Source organism: Cibotium barometz, chromosome 19, assembly GCF_041138505.1.
Source record: "Cibotium barometz isolate CiBa-2024 chromosome 19, ASM4113850v1, whole genome shotgun sequence".
Classification (NCBI taxonomy): Eukaryota; Viridiplantae; Streptophyta; class Polypodiopsida; order Cyatheales; family Cibotiaceae; genus Cibotium; species Cibotium barometz.
The window spans coordinates 55,525,660-55,539,684 of record NC_141064.1 but is presented as its reverse complement, the minus strand read 5'-3'; the positions used below and the strand labels follow the sequence as shown (position 1 = coordinate 55,539,684).

General features: G+C 45.0%; 1 protein-coding gene across 1 annotated transcript; it reads left to right on the top strand.

The window, feature by feature from the left end:
* The first annotated feature begins 11,937 nt into the window (after positions 1-11,937).
* On the top strand, positions 11,938-13,717 carry LOC147628756 (uncharacterized). The gene is made up of 2 exons (XM_086814237.1): positions 11,938-12,616; positions 13,415-13,717. Exons 1-2 carry the CDS (start codon positions 12,096-12,098, stop codon positions 13,557-13,559), a joined length of 666 nt encoding a protein of 221 aa, XP_086670363.1. The 5' UTR covers positions 11,938-12,095; the 3' UTR covers positions 13,560-13,717.
* Positions 13,718-14,025: the final 308 nt, after the last annotated feature.

Below are 14,025 nucleotides of genomic sequence, written 5' to 3'. Positions count from 1 at the left end.
ATGTGCCCAAGCACTTTAAGAACTTTCAAATGGCTGACCGATTTGTCCGATATGATTTAGCTCAGAGGTCTAATGGTGCGCAACCTGGGACCTCATATGATGGTTCGGCATAGGTTAAAGCAAGTAAACTTAGGAGGCTAGGGTGAAGACCCAAGGCCAGTATTTATTGCAAAAGACCTTTCAAAGGAAGAAGAGACTGAGCTCATCGCTCTCCTAACAGAATTCCAGGACTGCTTCGCTTGGAAGTACACGGATATGAAGGGTGTACCTCCAAAAGTGGTCCAACACACGACTCCAATGGTTGATGGAACCAGGCCGGTCAAATGCATGGGGAGCTAGGCCGATTAAATGCATGAGGAGCTCAAAAAAATCATGTGGGTGTTGGAATGAGAGAAGCCCCTGGAAGAAGAAGTGTGGGATTAGGATTAGGCTGTCAATAGGGAGTTTGGTGAGAGCATAGGTGTACTGTTGGTGGGAGAGCAGCTCGTCAGATGTAGAGGTTATGCTGCGGAAGATTGAGGCGTGTACTCTTGAACTAGACATCGATGAGCTAATAAGGGGTTTACAAAGGGAAGAACAAAATTGACAACTTGCCATCTCCATCAAGGCATCGAATTTCTTGTCCATGGTGCTAGATGAGGCAGCAGAGCGTGAAGGGGGAGGCAGGGTTGCCCTAGCTTCAGCATCGCCTAGTTGCTCTTGTAAGGTGTGGATAGTGGCCTCGATGAGCTCCCGATGCTTTGCAAAATCTACTTGAGTGCAAGTAAGGAGATTTTCTACTATCTGGGCCCAACTCATGGCTTCCTAGTGTAGACCTTCAATGACTGTAAGCTCGTCTCTACCATTGCATGGGCTTGGGTGGTGACAAGAACTCAATGATGCGGGAAATTAGAGTGCCCAACTTCTCTATTTGCTGATCAAACTTCTTCTAGAGCTCCGTAAACTGAAGGTTCATCTGGTATAAGTCTTCAAACACGCACGCTCTTGGGACTTAGCTAACAACATCTCATGTTGGGACATTTGAGCCACCTCTTGCTGTCTTTAGATACAGTCTATCATTTGGGTGATGAGCTCTCATGCCATATGTGAGAAGCCAAGTGCAAAGTTTGGAATATCTCCATGGTGGGCCGCATGTATTCACTCAGCATAAGCTTGACTAGAACTTATGATTTCTCGAGCATGCCCAACAGAGAGTGTTCAAGGTATTCTGTGTGGCCTTGGGGGAGGAAGGGCCGGCCTCTGCATCATATGATGGCATCTCTTAGAATCGTTCTAGAGGTAGTGTTTCAAATAAGCTTCTGTTGAAAAAACCATGTTTCTTCTTCTCTTCCTCTTCTTCTTCCTCTTCGGCCTTCTTTCTGGCTTGTGCACAGCTGCACAGCAAGTTTCTCCTATATTTGCCTTGGGTTGGGGGATGGCAGAGCTTGTTGTGTGACATATGGCTCATGATGGGGCCTCTTCGCTAGTGGTGGATTAGGAGAAGTGGATGGTGTGGGTAAAGAAGTCACAGCCACATTTGGCCCGCTTAGATGGATTGGCAATTTGTCCCATCCAACCGCATATTAAAAGAACCTGGTCAATAAAGTTGCAGCTGTTAACTTTCCGTGGGGATTTGAGCAAACTGCATGTAGCTCTCTGAAGAGATAGTTAGACCAATTCACCATTTGGCCGCCCTAGTGGATTCTAGCCAATCTGGTCATACTGCAATCCACTTGGTAGTAAGTAGAAACTATACTATAGTCCACTTGGTAGTAAGTAGAAACTATAATGCTCTGGTGGGCATAACCAGATCCTCCTGTGCTATGTTCCCCCACTCAACTCCGTCCTTTTTGGGGCTACCCCTGTACAAGCCTCTAGTGAGTTTTGTTGCATTGTTGAGGCAGACATATGGCTGGTCCATATCAGGAAGCGCCAAAGCATCTTGCACCAGCTCCATGCTTAGCTGCACCTTATGCGTCTATCCTTCGATGTTCAAAATCTTGCCTATGTCTTGATTAACATCGTATGTCTCTATGAAAAACAATGCATTTTAAAGGTTAGGGCCCTATGATTCCAAAGTGGGCAGTCTTCCCAAGCCAAGGTGTTCAAGCTTCTGTACCACCGTCGGATCGGAAGCAATAGCTCTGTACCAGGGTCTGGTGAAGTACAAGAGCTTATGCTCCACCTTATGATTATTTTTCATAAAGGAATGGATAGTGTGTCCATTAACCTGCTTCAGCAAAGCTTCTCCTAAGTGAGAAGGTTGGGTGGGGTGCTTTGCATACCAGCCACTCGTAGGTCTCTTCCTCGGAATAGAAGTATGACGGAGAACTTCTTGGGAGGAGTCGGAGCCGTCTGACATGTTGGCTGGTTAGGGAGTGTGAGAGCTCAGGATAAAAATTTACAAGAGTTTGGCTAAGGTGAGAGGTAAAAGTGAGGAAATGGAGAGGGAGGGTCCATATTTATAGTTCTTGGAGGAGGGGCACGGAAGTGGCAAGTCCATGGAATGGACGTGCGATTGTCAAGTAACGGCCACGGGAAGTGGAACGAACAGGCATGGTAGTTGGCTAGTGTGAGCGAACGGATGTGGAACCAAGAGCAAATGGACATGCACTTATGGAATCAGTAAGGAACGTTTGCGGGGAACATGGAACGGTCATGGCATTGATGAGGACTTGGTACGGACTAATCGTCCAATTGTAGGTACATGGAAGTATAAGGTTACTGTGCAAAATTCCTTTGAAAAAATATGTTTTTTTTTTGGGAAATGAATGGTCATGCACTTGTGTTTGAATGGGCATACGCTTTTTAGAATGGGAAGAGAACGGGTGTTTGCTTCTCAAGGGAGAGGGAACGGACGTTTGCCTTAGACTTGGCACGGGCGTGCATTTTGTGTATGGAAGGTGGAACGAGCGTTCGCTTCAAATCAGAAGGAATGGGTGTTCAAAGTTGAGTGCTGAATGGAACGGGCATGGCAAATTAAGGAACAGGTGTTCGCTTCAGATGACAAGAGGGAACGGTTCTCAAGGGAGAAGGAACGGACGTGGCAAGTTTAGGAATGTATGTGCGCCTGGGAACTTACGGGCACATCACAATGAGGCTGAGAATTTTCAAAATTGATTGGAGCTTAATGGCTGCAGTTCTAACAGCCACCCTAGATATTCTCTGTTAGTACAATATCCCTCTAGATTGAATGCACTTTATGCCCAATTAAATACATTTAATCTATTTTTAATGCCTCTTCCAAATTTAGGCAATAGATCTTACCAAATATGGTCTACAGAAAGATGGAATGGACGTGGCAAACTTGCCACGACCGTGGCCTAATGAGCGAACGGATGTGCGCTTCTCAGAGCTGCCTGGCAGAATGTAGTTTCGCTTGGGATTTTCTTTCTTCTCATGCTGATTTAGGTATCATCCCAGGATTTTCTTCCTTCTCCAGCTGATTTAGGTATCTTCCCAGGAATTTTTTGTATTTTTGTTATAACAAGGAGCTAGAGCTAGTCTCTTGCTGCTTATCGATGCCTATGATGCATGATTTAAGCTAATGAACTGAAATTAATTAGATGATTAAGCTACAATGCAAACATGAAGAAAAAACACAGAAAATTAAAATTTTTTTGAATGTTAAGGGCAAGATAAGGGCACTCACTTGCTTCTCCCCACTCTCGGTGAAGACTCGAATGCTCAGATGCTTAATCAACAATCCAAACTCCAGGTAATCATCATCAAAACACAAAACAAAACAAGGTTAATCAACCTACCGAGCTAAATCAAAGACTCCAGGTAATGAATAAAGTAAAGAACCCTAAGCCTAAATGCCTTCCCTGACAGCGCTGCCAAAAATGTTAATAGATAACAAACTACCTTACACACACAAGAGAAAGAAGAAGAGAAAGGTGCATGCAAGAGAATGGCACTTGGCCAACCCTATGAGGGTTAACTCTTCAATGTGAAGCCGCTAGGGGCTCACTCCACACTCTCCTTGTGTCATGCAATGAGAGATCCAATGCTAGGTAGAGAGAAAGAGGGAAGGATCTATGGAGAGCTCAACCTCTACCTCATGCCATACATATGCAAATAATACATGGTAGATAGCAAGGAGAAGGTAGAGAAGGAGAGAAAGGAGAGCATTACCATTCCTACTCACATACACCAACAATCAAAGCAAGCAAGAAACAACATAAGCAAGAAACCATAAGCTCAAATGAGATGGAGAGAGAGAGAAGGCAAAACTCAATTGAGACAAATGGGATTGTCATTTTTCATATTTCATAAAATGTCTTATATACATGAGCTCATATTTACAATGTCCAGCTGCCCAATCACAAGTGGGGGCCCAAAACTAGTCTTTCTAGTTTTACTAGCTCTATGTACATCAAATTCTCATGACTGGTGTTACACATGTCGTAAGCTTGGTAATCCCATGTCTCACACTTACAATTAGCACATTGTGTGGTTACAAAAAGATGAGTTACAAAAGGGCATAGTAACCACGCAAAGGTCATGTTAGCAGTGGTTAACAAGTAAAAGGGATAATTGTCTTAGTCCCATCAAAATGCCTAGTCCCTAATCCCTTAACTTATGCTGGTAAACTCGGAGGGACAAGTGGGGGGGGAGGAGAAAGAGAGAGACCCAATTACATACATGTAACATCCATAAATGGAGATAGATAGGGAAGGAAAGATTCAAAGAGAGAGGGGAGGGGAGAGAGAGGGAGGGAGGGAGGGAGGGGGGGTATCGAACCTTGCATTGAACTATCTTTTGCCTCTCTTTTGAAGGCGCTTCTTCATTAGGGGCAGGGGTTCTTTTTTGCGAGCCTCTTTTGCTAACTTCTCCCTCCTTTGAGTTGTTGCAACATTCTCCACCTACATCCTAATGAGAACGGGCATAGTACTTACTGTGGGGGTGTGCCCTCCATCGTTGCAGCCCCCGTTCCTTTTCTCTTTTTTCCACCATTACCATTCTTCTCCTTTTTAGACTTCTCCACCTACGGCAAGCAAAACCCAACATCAAATCCACTATGTACACCTAAACCCAGGCAAGGTTATACAAAAAGGTAAACTCGGGCATATACAGGTAAACCCTTGCATATCGAATAGTTACCATGGGGGGTGTGCCCTCCATCATTGCCGTCGCCCCTGTTCCTTTTCTCTTTTCACTATCACACGTCTCCTTTTAGACTTCTCCACCTGCACAAGCAAAACCCAACATCAAATTCAAACATAAATATAAACTCGGGCAAAGTCATATAGAAAAACCCGAGTATATATATAGAATAGGTAAATCCGAGCATATACACAGGTAAACCTAGGTATATATAGGTAAACCTGGGCATCGAATACTTACCGTGGGGGGTGTGCCCTTGGTCATTGTAGACCCCACCATTTGTTTTCTCTTTCCACCCAACATCGTCTAAATTTTTAAACATCTCCACTTGCAACCCAAGCAGAACCCAACATCAAATCCAAACACAGGTAAACCCGCAATCATACAAAAACACCCGGGCATCTAAAGGTGAACCCAGGCATATATAGGTAAACCCAGGCACCAAATACTAACGGTGGGGGGGTGTGCCCTTGGTTGTTGCAGCCCCCTCTATTCATTTTCTCTTTCCACCACCATCATCTAATTTTTAAAACTTCTCCACACCTACAGACCAACTAGAACCCAACATCAAATCCAAACAGAGGTAAACTTGTGGTCATACCGAAAAACCTAGGCATTAGGTAAACCCGAGCATATACAAGTAAACCCATGCATAGAATACTTATTGTGGGGGGGTGTTCCCTCCGTTCGCAGCCCCCACCATTCGTTTTCTCTTTCCATCATCACCGTCTAATTTTTAAAACTTCTCCACCTGCAGCCCAAGCAAAACCCAACATTAAATCCAAACATGCAGGTAAACATGTGGTCGTACAAAAAAAACCCGAGCATCTACAAGTAAACCTGTGGTCATACAGAAAGACCCGAGCATCTACAGCTAAATTCGAGTATATACAAGTAAACCTAGGCACCGACGAATACTTACCATGGGGGGTGTGCCCTCCTTTGTTGTTGTAACCCCGCCGTTCGTTTTTGCTTTTCACCATCACCGTCTAGTTTTTTAAACTTATCCACCTGCAGCCCAAGCAGAACCCAACATCAAATCCGCTATGGATAAGTAAACCCATGGTCATACAGAAAAACCTGAGCATATGTAGGTAAACCTAGAAACCAAATACTTACCGTGGGGGGGCAGTGTCCTCCGTCATTGCAACCCCCATTTTTTTTTCTTTTTTCCACCATCACCCATCGCCCTTTTAGACTTCTCCACTTGCAACATAAGCAAAATCCAACATCAAATCCTCTATGTATAGGTAAACCCATGGTCATCGAGAATACCTACCGTGGGGGTGTGCCCTCCATCATTGCAGCCCCCTTTTGTTTTCTCTTTTTTCCACCATCACCCATTGCCTTTTTAGACTTTTCCACCTACAGCACAAGTAGAACCCAACATCAAATCTGCTATATACAAGTAAACCCAGGCATGAAGTACTTATAGTGATTCTTTGTTCTGTCGTTGTCGACCCTATGCATTTCCTATTTCCCATTTCCACCTTCACCGTGGGGGGTGGGTCCTATGTCATCTCACAGCCGCTCTTAGCGTAACTTTTCTCTTGTTAGTCTAACCCTTCTCGACACCTGCGTGTGGCGGAGGCTTGCAAGGTGACTACCTTGGTCCCACCCTCCCTCCTTTTCTCCTTCTTATAGCATCAGACATAAAACATATAAATCACGAGGCTTGGGTGCACAGCACGGAGCGAAGGGCGCTTCATTGTAGATGTTGCAGCAGCCAAGCAATGCCGAGTGCAAGCCGCTCAAAATAGCCAAGCAAATGAAGTTTGCAAGCTAAATGAAAAGCATGACCGCCTTCTTTCATGCATTGGGCTCTCTAAACCTGGGCACAAACACTACGTGGAGGGCATTAGATTTGCACATGTGGGCCATATAAAACCCTCATGCATGCAACCACCCTCGATACTACACATGGCATTTTGTGTACCCACCGAAGTGAGAGCCTCAGTTTTCAGACCCGTGACCCACTACCATTAGCACGGTGGGCCCAGCCCTACTTTTTGACACCATCCCGCTTTTTCTGATGAGCTCACTATGCCCGATTTATAGAAAATGTAAATCCAAGCCAAGTGCCATGTGTACGCTTGCGATCTCACCGTTTTTGTGCCCCACTTCCGCGGCGTTGATCCCATCATCGCAAACATTAACAGCTTCATGGAGATAGTGCCGATGGGAGTACACAAACATCAAAGAGCCCTAGGGCCTAGTACCATAGATAAGCCAAGAGAATGTATGCCCACTCTGCACCCACCACCGTCCCCAATTTTAAGCCACTTCTTTAGGAATATGCCTAGTGTCCAAGTGATGGGAAGTTAGATTGCAAATTGTAAACCTAGCTAGGCGTGAACATTGTAGGCTATGGCTTCCACCCTAGTAGTAGTGAAGGACTTAGGCATGTGCAATCAAATGTGCCCCATACCTCACCTTTTACCTACTAGAGCTAGTAATTTAAGTTGAAATTGATCCTTGCAATTAAAACAAAAATTGATCCTAGTAACTTAAATTGAAAATGACCCTAAGTTAAAGCTAGTGCCCCTATAGCTTGAGAGCATGCCCCCCCACCATTGCTGCCATGTAGACTAGTTAGAGGGACAATTCTTTGTGGGAGTAACTACATATAACCTGAACCCTCTTCTCAACACACACACATTCACTCACTCTCTCTCTCTCTCTCAAAAGTGAGAACTAGTGCACCTTGTCACACTAAAAGATTGTTTTGACATATTGGAAGCTTGCAAGGATAATGAGTATCCCCAAAGAAGTCTAGTCAATTCCACTAACAAGGAGTGACAAGAATAGTTAAAAGCCACTTTAAGGAGGTAGCTACCACTCTCTCCACCGAAGTTGAGTTCACTACTTGAGTGTGAAACACTGTAGACAACACCTACAAGAGGACTCCTGCAATATTGGTGGGTTAACAAAGACACCCTTAGTGAGACTCTTGCTAAGTTGAGCTTCCACACTACCCCAAAAGTAACATGGGAGCCATGTATATTCACTAATATCTACCTTCACAAGTCCACGACCATGGTGGCATCCTTTGATTTGAGACTGAGGAGGCAAGCATGAAGCTCCTTCAACAATCTAAGCTCTTGAAAAGAAAAAGGGTATGGTTTTTCAAGGAACATACTCCTTCCCAACTCAAGGAAAATCTCAATGGACTCAAGAAAGTGCAGCTACCAAGGTAGACAATTGGGTAGTTTATCTCATGGAAAAACCATCATTCAAGTGTTTCACAGTCCTAAACAAGAGAGAAAAACTTGTGAAGAGCAAGTTTATTTATTTTTTCTTTTGTTTATGATGGACCCTCCTCATGCCCATAATTTGAAGGATGCACTAGGCGGCAAGACCCATTGTAATCTTCAAGTAAGGTCCTTGTAAAATTTTTGGGCGTAAAAAAAGGCCATGAAAAGTAATTTTTATAAGTAATGGGTTTCACATGAAGGCCAAGGTACCTCTAGGGCGTCAAATTTGAAGTCCAGGGCAAGGTGATTTTGTTTTGGTCTTGTTTAATGGAGATATTATTGGGTCAAGTTCCGTGCAGTCACAAAATTGTAGTTGGAGTGGTGTTTCAACTTTGTATGGTGATTGACGTATCTTCTAATGTATTGCTTATGTCTTGTGCTCACTTTGCATTGTTTTCTATTATAAAAGTTTGTCAAGTTACTTCCAATTTTTGGGGGTTAGTTGCCAAGTTTCGCTCTAATTTTCAACCAGCTCGGGAAAAGGTTACTCATCGCTATTTGGTAAGACTCCCACATGTGAATGGTGGCTATGCTAAGAGACTCTCCAGTGAGGCATATTTGATCTATGCACCAAGAACGTTGTACCTCATTTGAGCGCTACCTTTGAAACATACTCTCCAAGACCCTTGTACCTCATTTGAGCGCTACCTTTGAAACATACTCGCATCATTTGACTAATGTGGAGCTACTTTTCGAGTTGAACACCAATCTACACAATGAATAAAGTCAGATACTACAGAGCTGAATTAAAGGTCAATGCGTATCAATTCATGTCTTGGGATGTCTTTAGTTCTTTAGGTTCTCTCAACCCCCTATTGTGGGACCCTTTCCCAATTTGTAGAGTTGAAACTCAGCAGCCTTGCTAAGGCTGTGGAGGGGAAGAAAATTCAAGGTGGGTGGGCTCATAACACGATGCTGAGAGTGAGGTCCGTGCAATGTTGCAACTTGCAAGCTCGCTTTGGCGGCCTCACAAATAAATATGACAAAACAATAACTGTAATCGCTTACTCTCGCTCATTGTACACAAATTTCTCCAGACTCCAGAGGCAAGAAAACGGAGAAATCCGTGGGAAATCAATACAAGACAACACATGCATATTCCATAAATGGGAGAGGATATACACAATAATCATGAGACTATATCAAAGCCATAACTTGGGCTGGAGTCAAAGAACCATAGGTTACCCCCCCCCCCACACACACACACACATATCCAAATACATAAAACAAGAAGGGCATCACCAGGATATGAGGAAGTGACAAAGCTCCACTTCAAGAGTGGAGGAGAGCATGCGTGTGTTGAGTAGACGTACTCAATGGGTTAAATCCCATCCACACACAAGGTGCATGCGCATGCTTCCCTTGTGCATGTATTTTCTTGAAGTATAATAGCAATGAGAAATGGCTTCTACAGACGCGAGATAGAGAAAAAGAAGTGAGAATTATACGAGTGGGAACGAGTGGGGTAGTACAACTTTTACTCCGCACGTGCTGATTGCATATGCAACCCTACGTGAGACGGTGGCTGCATGTCTGGGATGGCCAGTTTGCAGCATCAAAGGGGTAGTAGAATCGTCAAGCGGATGGGGAGATTGGAAATCCGATAACGTAGGAGAGATGAAGCGGCTTCGAGATGAGGATGGTGGCGAGTGCGCGAGGAAAAAAAACGTCCTGATTGGATGAACGAGAGATTGTGTGCTCAGATGAAAGAAAAGAAGACCTGTATGCTTGAAGATTAACCCAGAGCTGGTTAGGTATCAGGTGGGGCTTTTCTCCATGTGTAGTGTTATTGTTTTCTATCTAGGAAGGCCGCTTGCTAAGGTCTCCAAAGATAGGTAGACAGGCTTCAGGAAGATGTATTGCATGAGAAGATGGTGTCCAAAGTCTTCTACTTAGGCAAAGGTTTTTTTAATGTGTTGTTTGTTAAGGGTCGGTCTTGTAATAGAGCTTTTTGCGTAGAGCTTTTTGCGAAAGGTCCCCTCTTCTTAGGACAACGGTTAGTGCATGTATTTCCGTTGGACCCTCTTTTTGATGTTAACCAGAGCCTTCCGAATGCATGCCTGTGTGGGTTGAGATTGTAGGCCTTCCTCCCTGGCTTAGGCCGGCTCTGTGGGATATTGCTTATTCTCTGGGGCCGGTGCTACATCATCCAAATGACGAGATGGGTGGTAGACAACCAGCCAATAGTGTTTGCATCTCCTGGAATACCACGAGAGATACACCGACATCGGTTGAAGTGGACTTAGGAGATTCGGGTATTTTAGAGTTGGGTCTAAAATTTGGAGCATTCCCCCGGGAGTCTGCCTTTAAATGCGGGGGGTTTGGGCATATAGCTAAAAACTGTATAGAACAGTCCCTGGGCAAAGGGGAAAGGTTAAGGGTCAGTCCTATGGCAGAGCTTTTTGCGAAAGGTCCCCTCTTCTTAGGACAACGGTTATTGCATGTATTTCCATTGGACCCTCTTTTTGATGTTAACCAGAGCCTTCCGAATGCATGCCTGTATGGGTTGAGATTGTAGGCCTTCCTCCCTGGCTTAGGCCGGCTCTGTGGGATATTGCTTATTCTCTGGGACCGGTGCTGCATCATCCAAATGACGAGATGATGGGTGGTAGACAAGCCAATAGTGTTTGCATCTCGTGGAATACCACGAGAGATACACTGAAATCGGTTGAAGTGGACTTAGGAGATTTGGGTATTTTACTAGAGTTGGGTCTAAAATTTGGAGCATTCCCTCTGGGAGCCTACCTTTAAATGCGGGGGGTTTGGGCATATAGCTAAAACTCTATAGAACAGTCCCTAGGCAAAGGGGAAGCGAAAAAGGAGGCAAACAAGAATAGGGAAAAAAGAAACTCAATCGGTTGCTAGTCGAGGGATGGAAGCTAAGGGAAAAGAAATGATGAAAGATGGAGGTGAGGAATAGTCGGAAGGGGAATGGGTCAAGGTAAAAGAGAAAACTTGTGTCAGACAGGCCAAAGTGGAGGCTAGGAAAAGTCATTCCAATCAGGGGGTAGAAGCAAAGGACAACAAATCCCAAGGCAGCTTGAGTCCCTTAATGTATGTACAATCCTTAGACTCCCTTGATGAGGAAGGGTGATAGTGGCCCTTCTTCGGAGCAAAGATTTGATGATCGAGTGGAAGAGGAAACACCCTACCATTACACTAGTGTGTGATTCATGCCACCCCCAGATCTGATACATATTCTTATTTTTCACCATCAAGCGACCATGGATTAAGCCCGTTACACATACCCCAGCGCCCATGTATGGGCGGGAGATTGCCTAGGCGCCCATGAATTATGGGCAGTGATGGGCAGTGGATACCCCCACCACATCAGCATATGGCGATGTGTAAAGGGCCCTTAGATCGAACGGCCGCCCGCTTCTTGATTTATGCGTTCCGCCCCCTGGGGAGAGCTACACATTCAAGCTTATGACCTCGCCGGGCCCACATTGGGGGGCGGCCGCGCCTAAGCGTAATGTCATACAGGCTCTACTTGCCCAATGAAGCCTGTTCGTTAAACGCGCTTTTGACTGGTTCGCTTTCAGCAGCCTATATTACGTTCCTTTATTGGACGCAAAGGCACACCTCTTCTTACATAGAGCTTGCGTTCTCTGTTGAGTACCTGTGGTGTTTGGAAGCACTTCTCTCTCTCTCTCTCTCTCTCTCTCTCTCTCAAGCGCGCGCGCACACACACTCCTCTCACAAGCTGCTACATCCCGGCCACCTCTGATTGTTCCTGCTAATCATTCATTCATGAAGTCTTTACTCCTGTTCCTTGTCGTGATCTTGAGCTCGCAATTGGCACTGCAAGCTTTGGCGTCTAGTAATGATTGGAATGCAAGTAATTGCAACGAGCTTCTGAGCAGCTTGGACATCCCGGCGGACATAGAGGTACCGTCCGGACAGAAGCTACAAGTGACGTACTACGCAGACGGGCTTCAGCACTACTCCTTCAACGGCTCCGACTGGTTGCTCTTCAACGCTACGGCGGACCTCTACCCGCTTGAAGGCAACAGAAGCAGAAGTGGATCGCAGGTGGTGGGCGGGCGCAAGCTGGGCGGCGGCCACGTCGCGGCAAAGAAGTCGGTGAAGAAGGTTGTTGCAGGGCAGCACTTCTTTTTGGCGCACCCGGACGCAGCCGGAGGGCAGCCCTCGTGGGAGACGTACCTGCCCACCTCCAGCCTCGTCACTGCCCGCTCTCTGCAGGCCGTCACCGTCGACCCCGACAGCATCACCTGGAACCTCTTCGAGGCCACCTCCCATAGCGGCAACAAGTAAGCTCTCGTCACTTTTAATCAAGACTACAATTTAAATCCTAACATATCAAAATGGGAAAAACCACCTCTGTGGAAGCTCTATATAAGCCCACATGGTCTAGACTTGATATCAGCTTCACGCAGTTGGTGTGAATCTATAGATTCTCTCCTCATTTGTGACCCAAGTTGTCAATGTCCCTCAGCTACGGGGTGAGCATAATGGGATCTACGGTCCACATCACCCCACCCTATTATATCTACGATCAAGAGTCGAGGATGACCTCGAATCTTGATCTTGATTTTCTAAAAAACCTCGATTTGCAGGCACAACCCTCCGGATTCAAATGGGGCATCCCAAGCTTCCAAGCACAACGCTCTACCTTACGCTCATATGCGATTTGTGAAATATAAGCAAATCAAATGTGAACCCAACATCGCCGGTGGCGCGAACGAATCTCAACCTAGAAGTAATCTGAGCTGCTCGAGATTAGATTACTTGAAGCCTAGCTCATTGTTACCTTTCATCTTGTCTCCGCTCCAAGCGTAAAGCCTAGTTCAAGAAGTTATTAAAAAATTCTCGAAATTTAAAGCTAATTATGACTTTGGAAGGAAGGAAGGGAAAACGTGAAAATAAAACGCTATGGATGTCCATGGGCAAGCCCCAAAAGTAGGGTTGCATGAGTGGGTTTGCTAGTCTAATAGCAAAGGGGCTTCCAAACCTCACTTAGAAGTAACTTTGTTCTTCAATCTTTCAAAACCAATAAAGGTGCATAGTGACCTTGGTACCTATCTCAAAATTATGATGATCATGTGCAGGGACTTGCTTGGCGCCGTCACATACTTACAACGACTTGCATCCAAAGGTGGCCTACCTCCTTCCACCACAACTGGTGCTAAATTTGGGGATGTGCATGTCACCCCTTACTCCATTATATATGTCTTCTACATCAAGGCTGACTAATTCACCCAAGAGTCCAAAGTTGTGATATTCTCCATTCTCTTGTGTAAAGGCATCTTCCCAAGCCACTACTTCACATTGTTTATTTACCAACTTTCTCTATGACTATTCACTATCTGTAGTCATGTAACCTAATTAGATACTTTGCGCATTATTAATTATATCATGCCATTGGCACCATGACTCTTGTATTCAAAATTGAAATGAATGCCTTTAACAAAATGCCATTGTAGGTTGCTTCTGTTGGTCCAAGAAAAAGAGTCTAAACCAAATGAGATACAAAACCCAACTATCGATTCCCTTGAATCATTGTAATCTCCAGCCCAATTTGAACAGCACCAGTCCATCAACGTATCATGCTTGTTGCATGTGATGGTGCATGTGAGAGTACACTTGATATACGTAAGTACTCACATCCCTTGCTTCCATTGACCACTCTCATGTGGCCTATTAGAGAATCCATTCATCA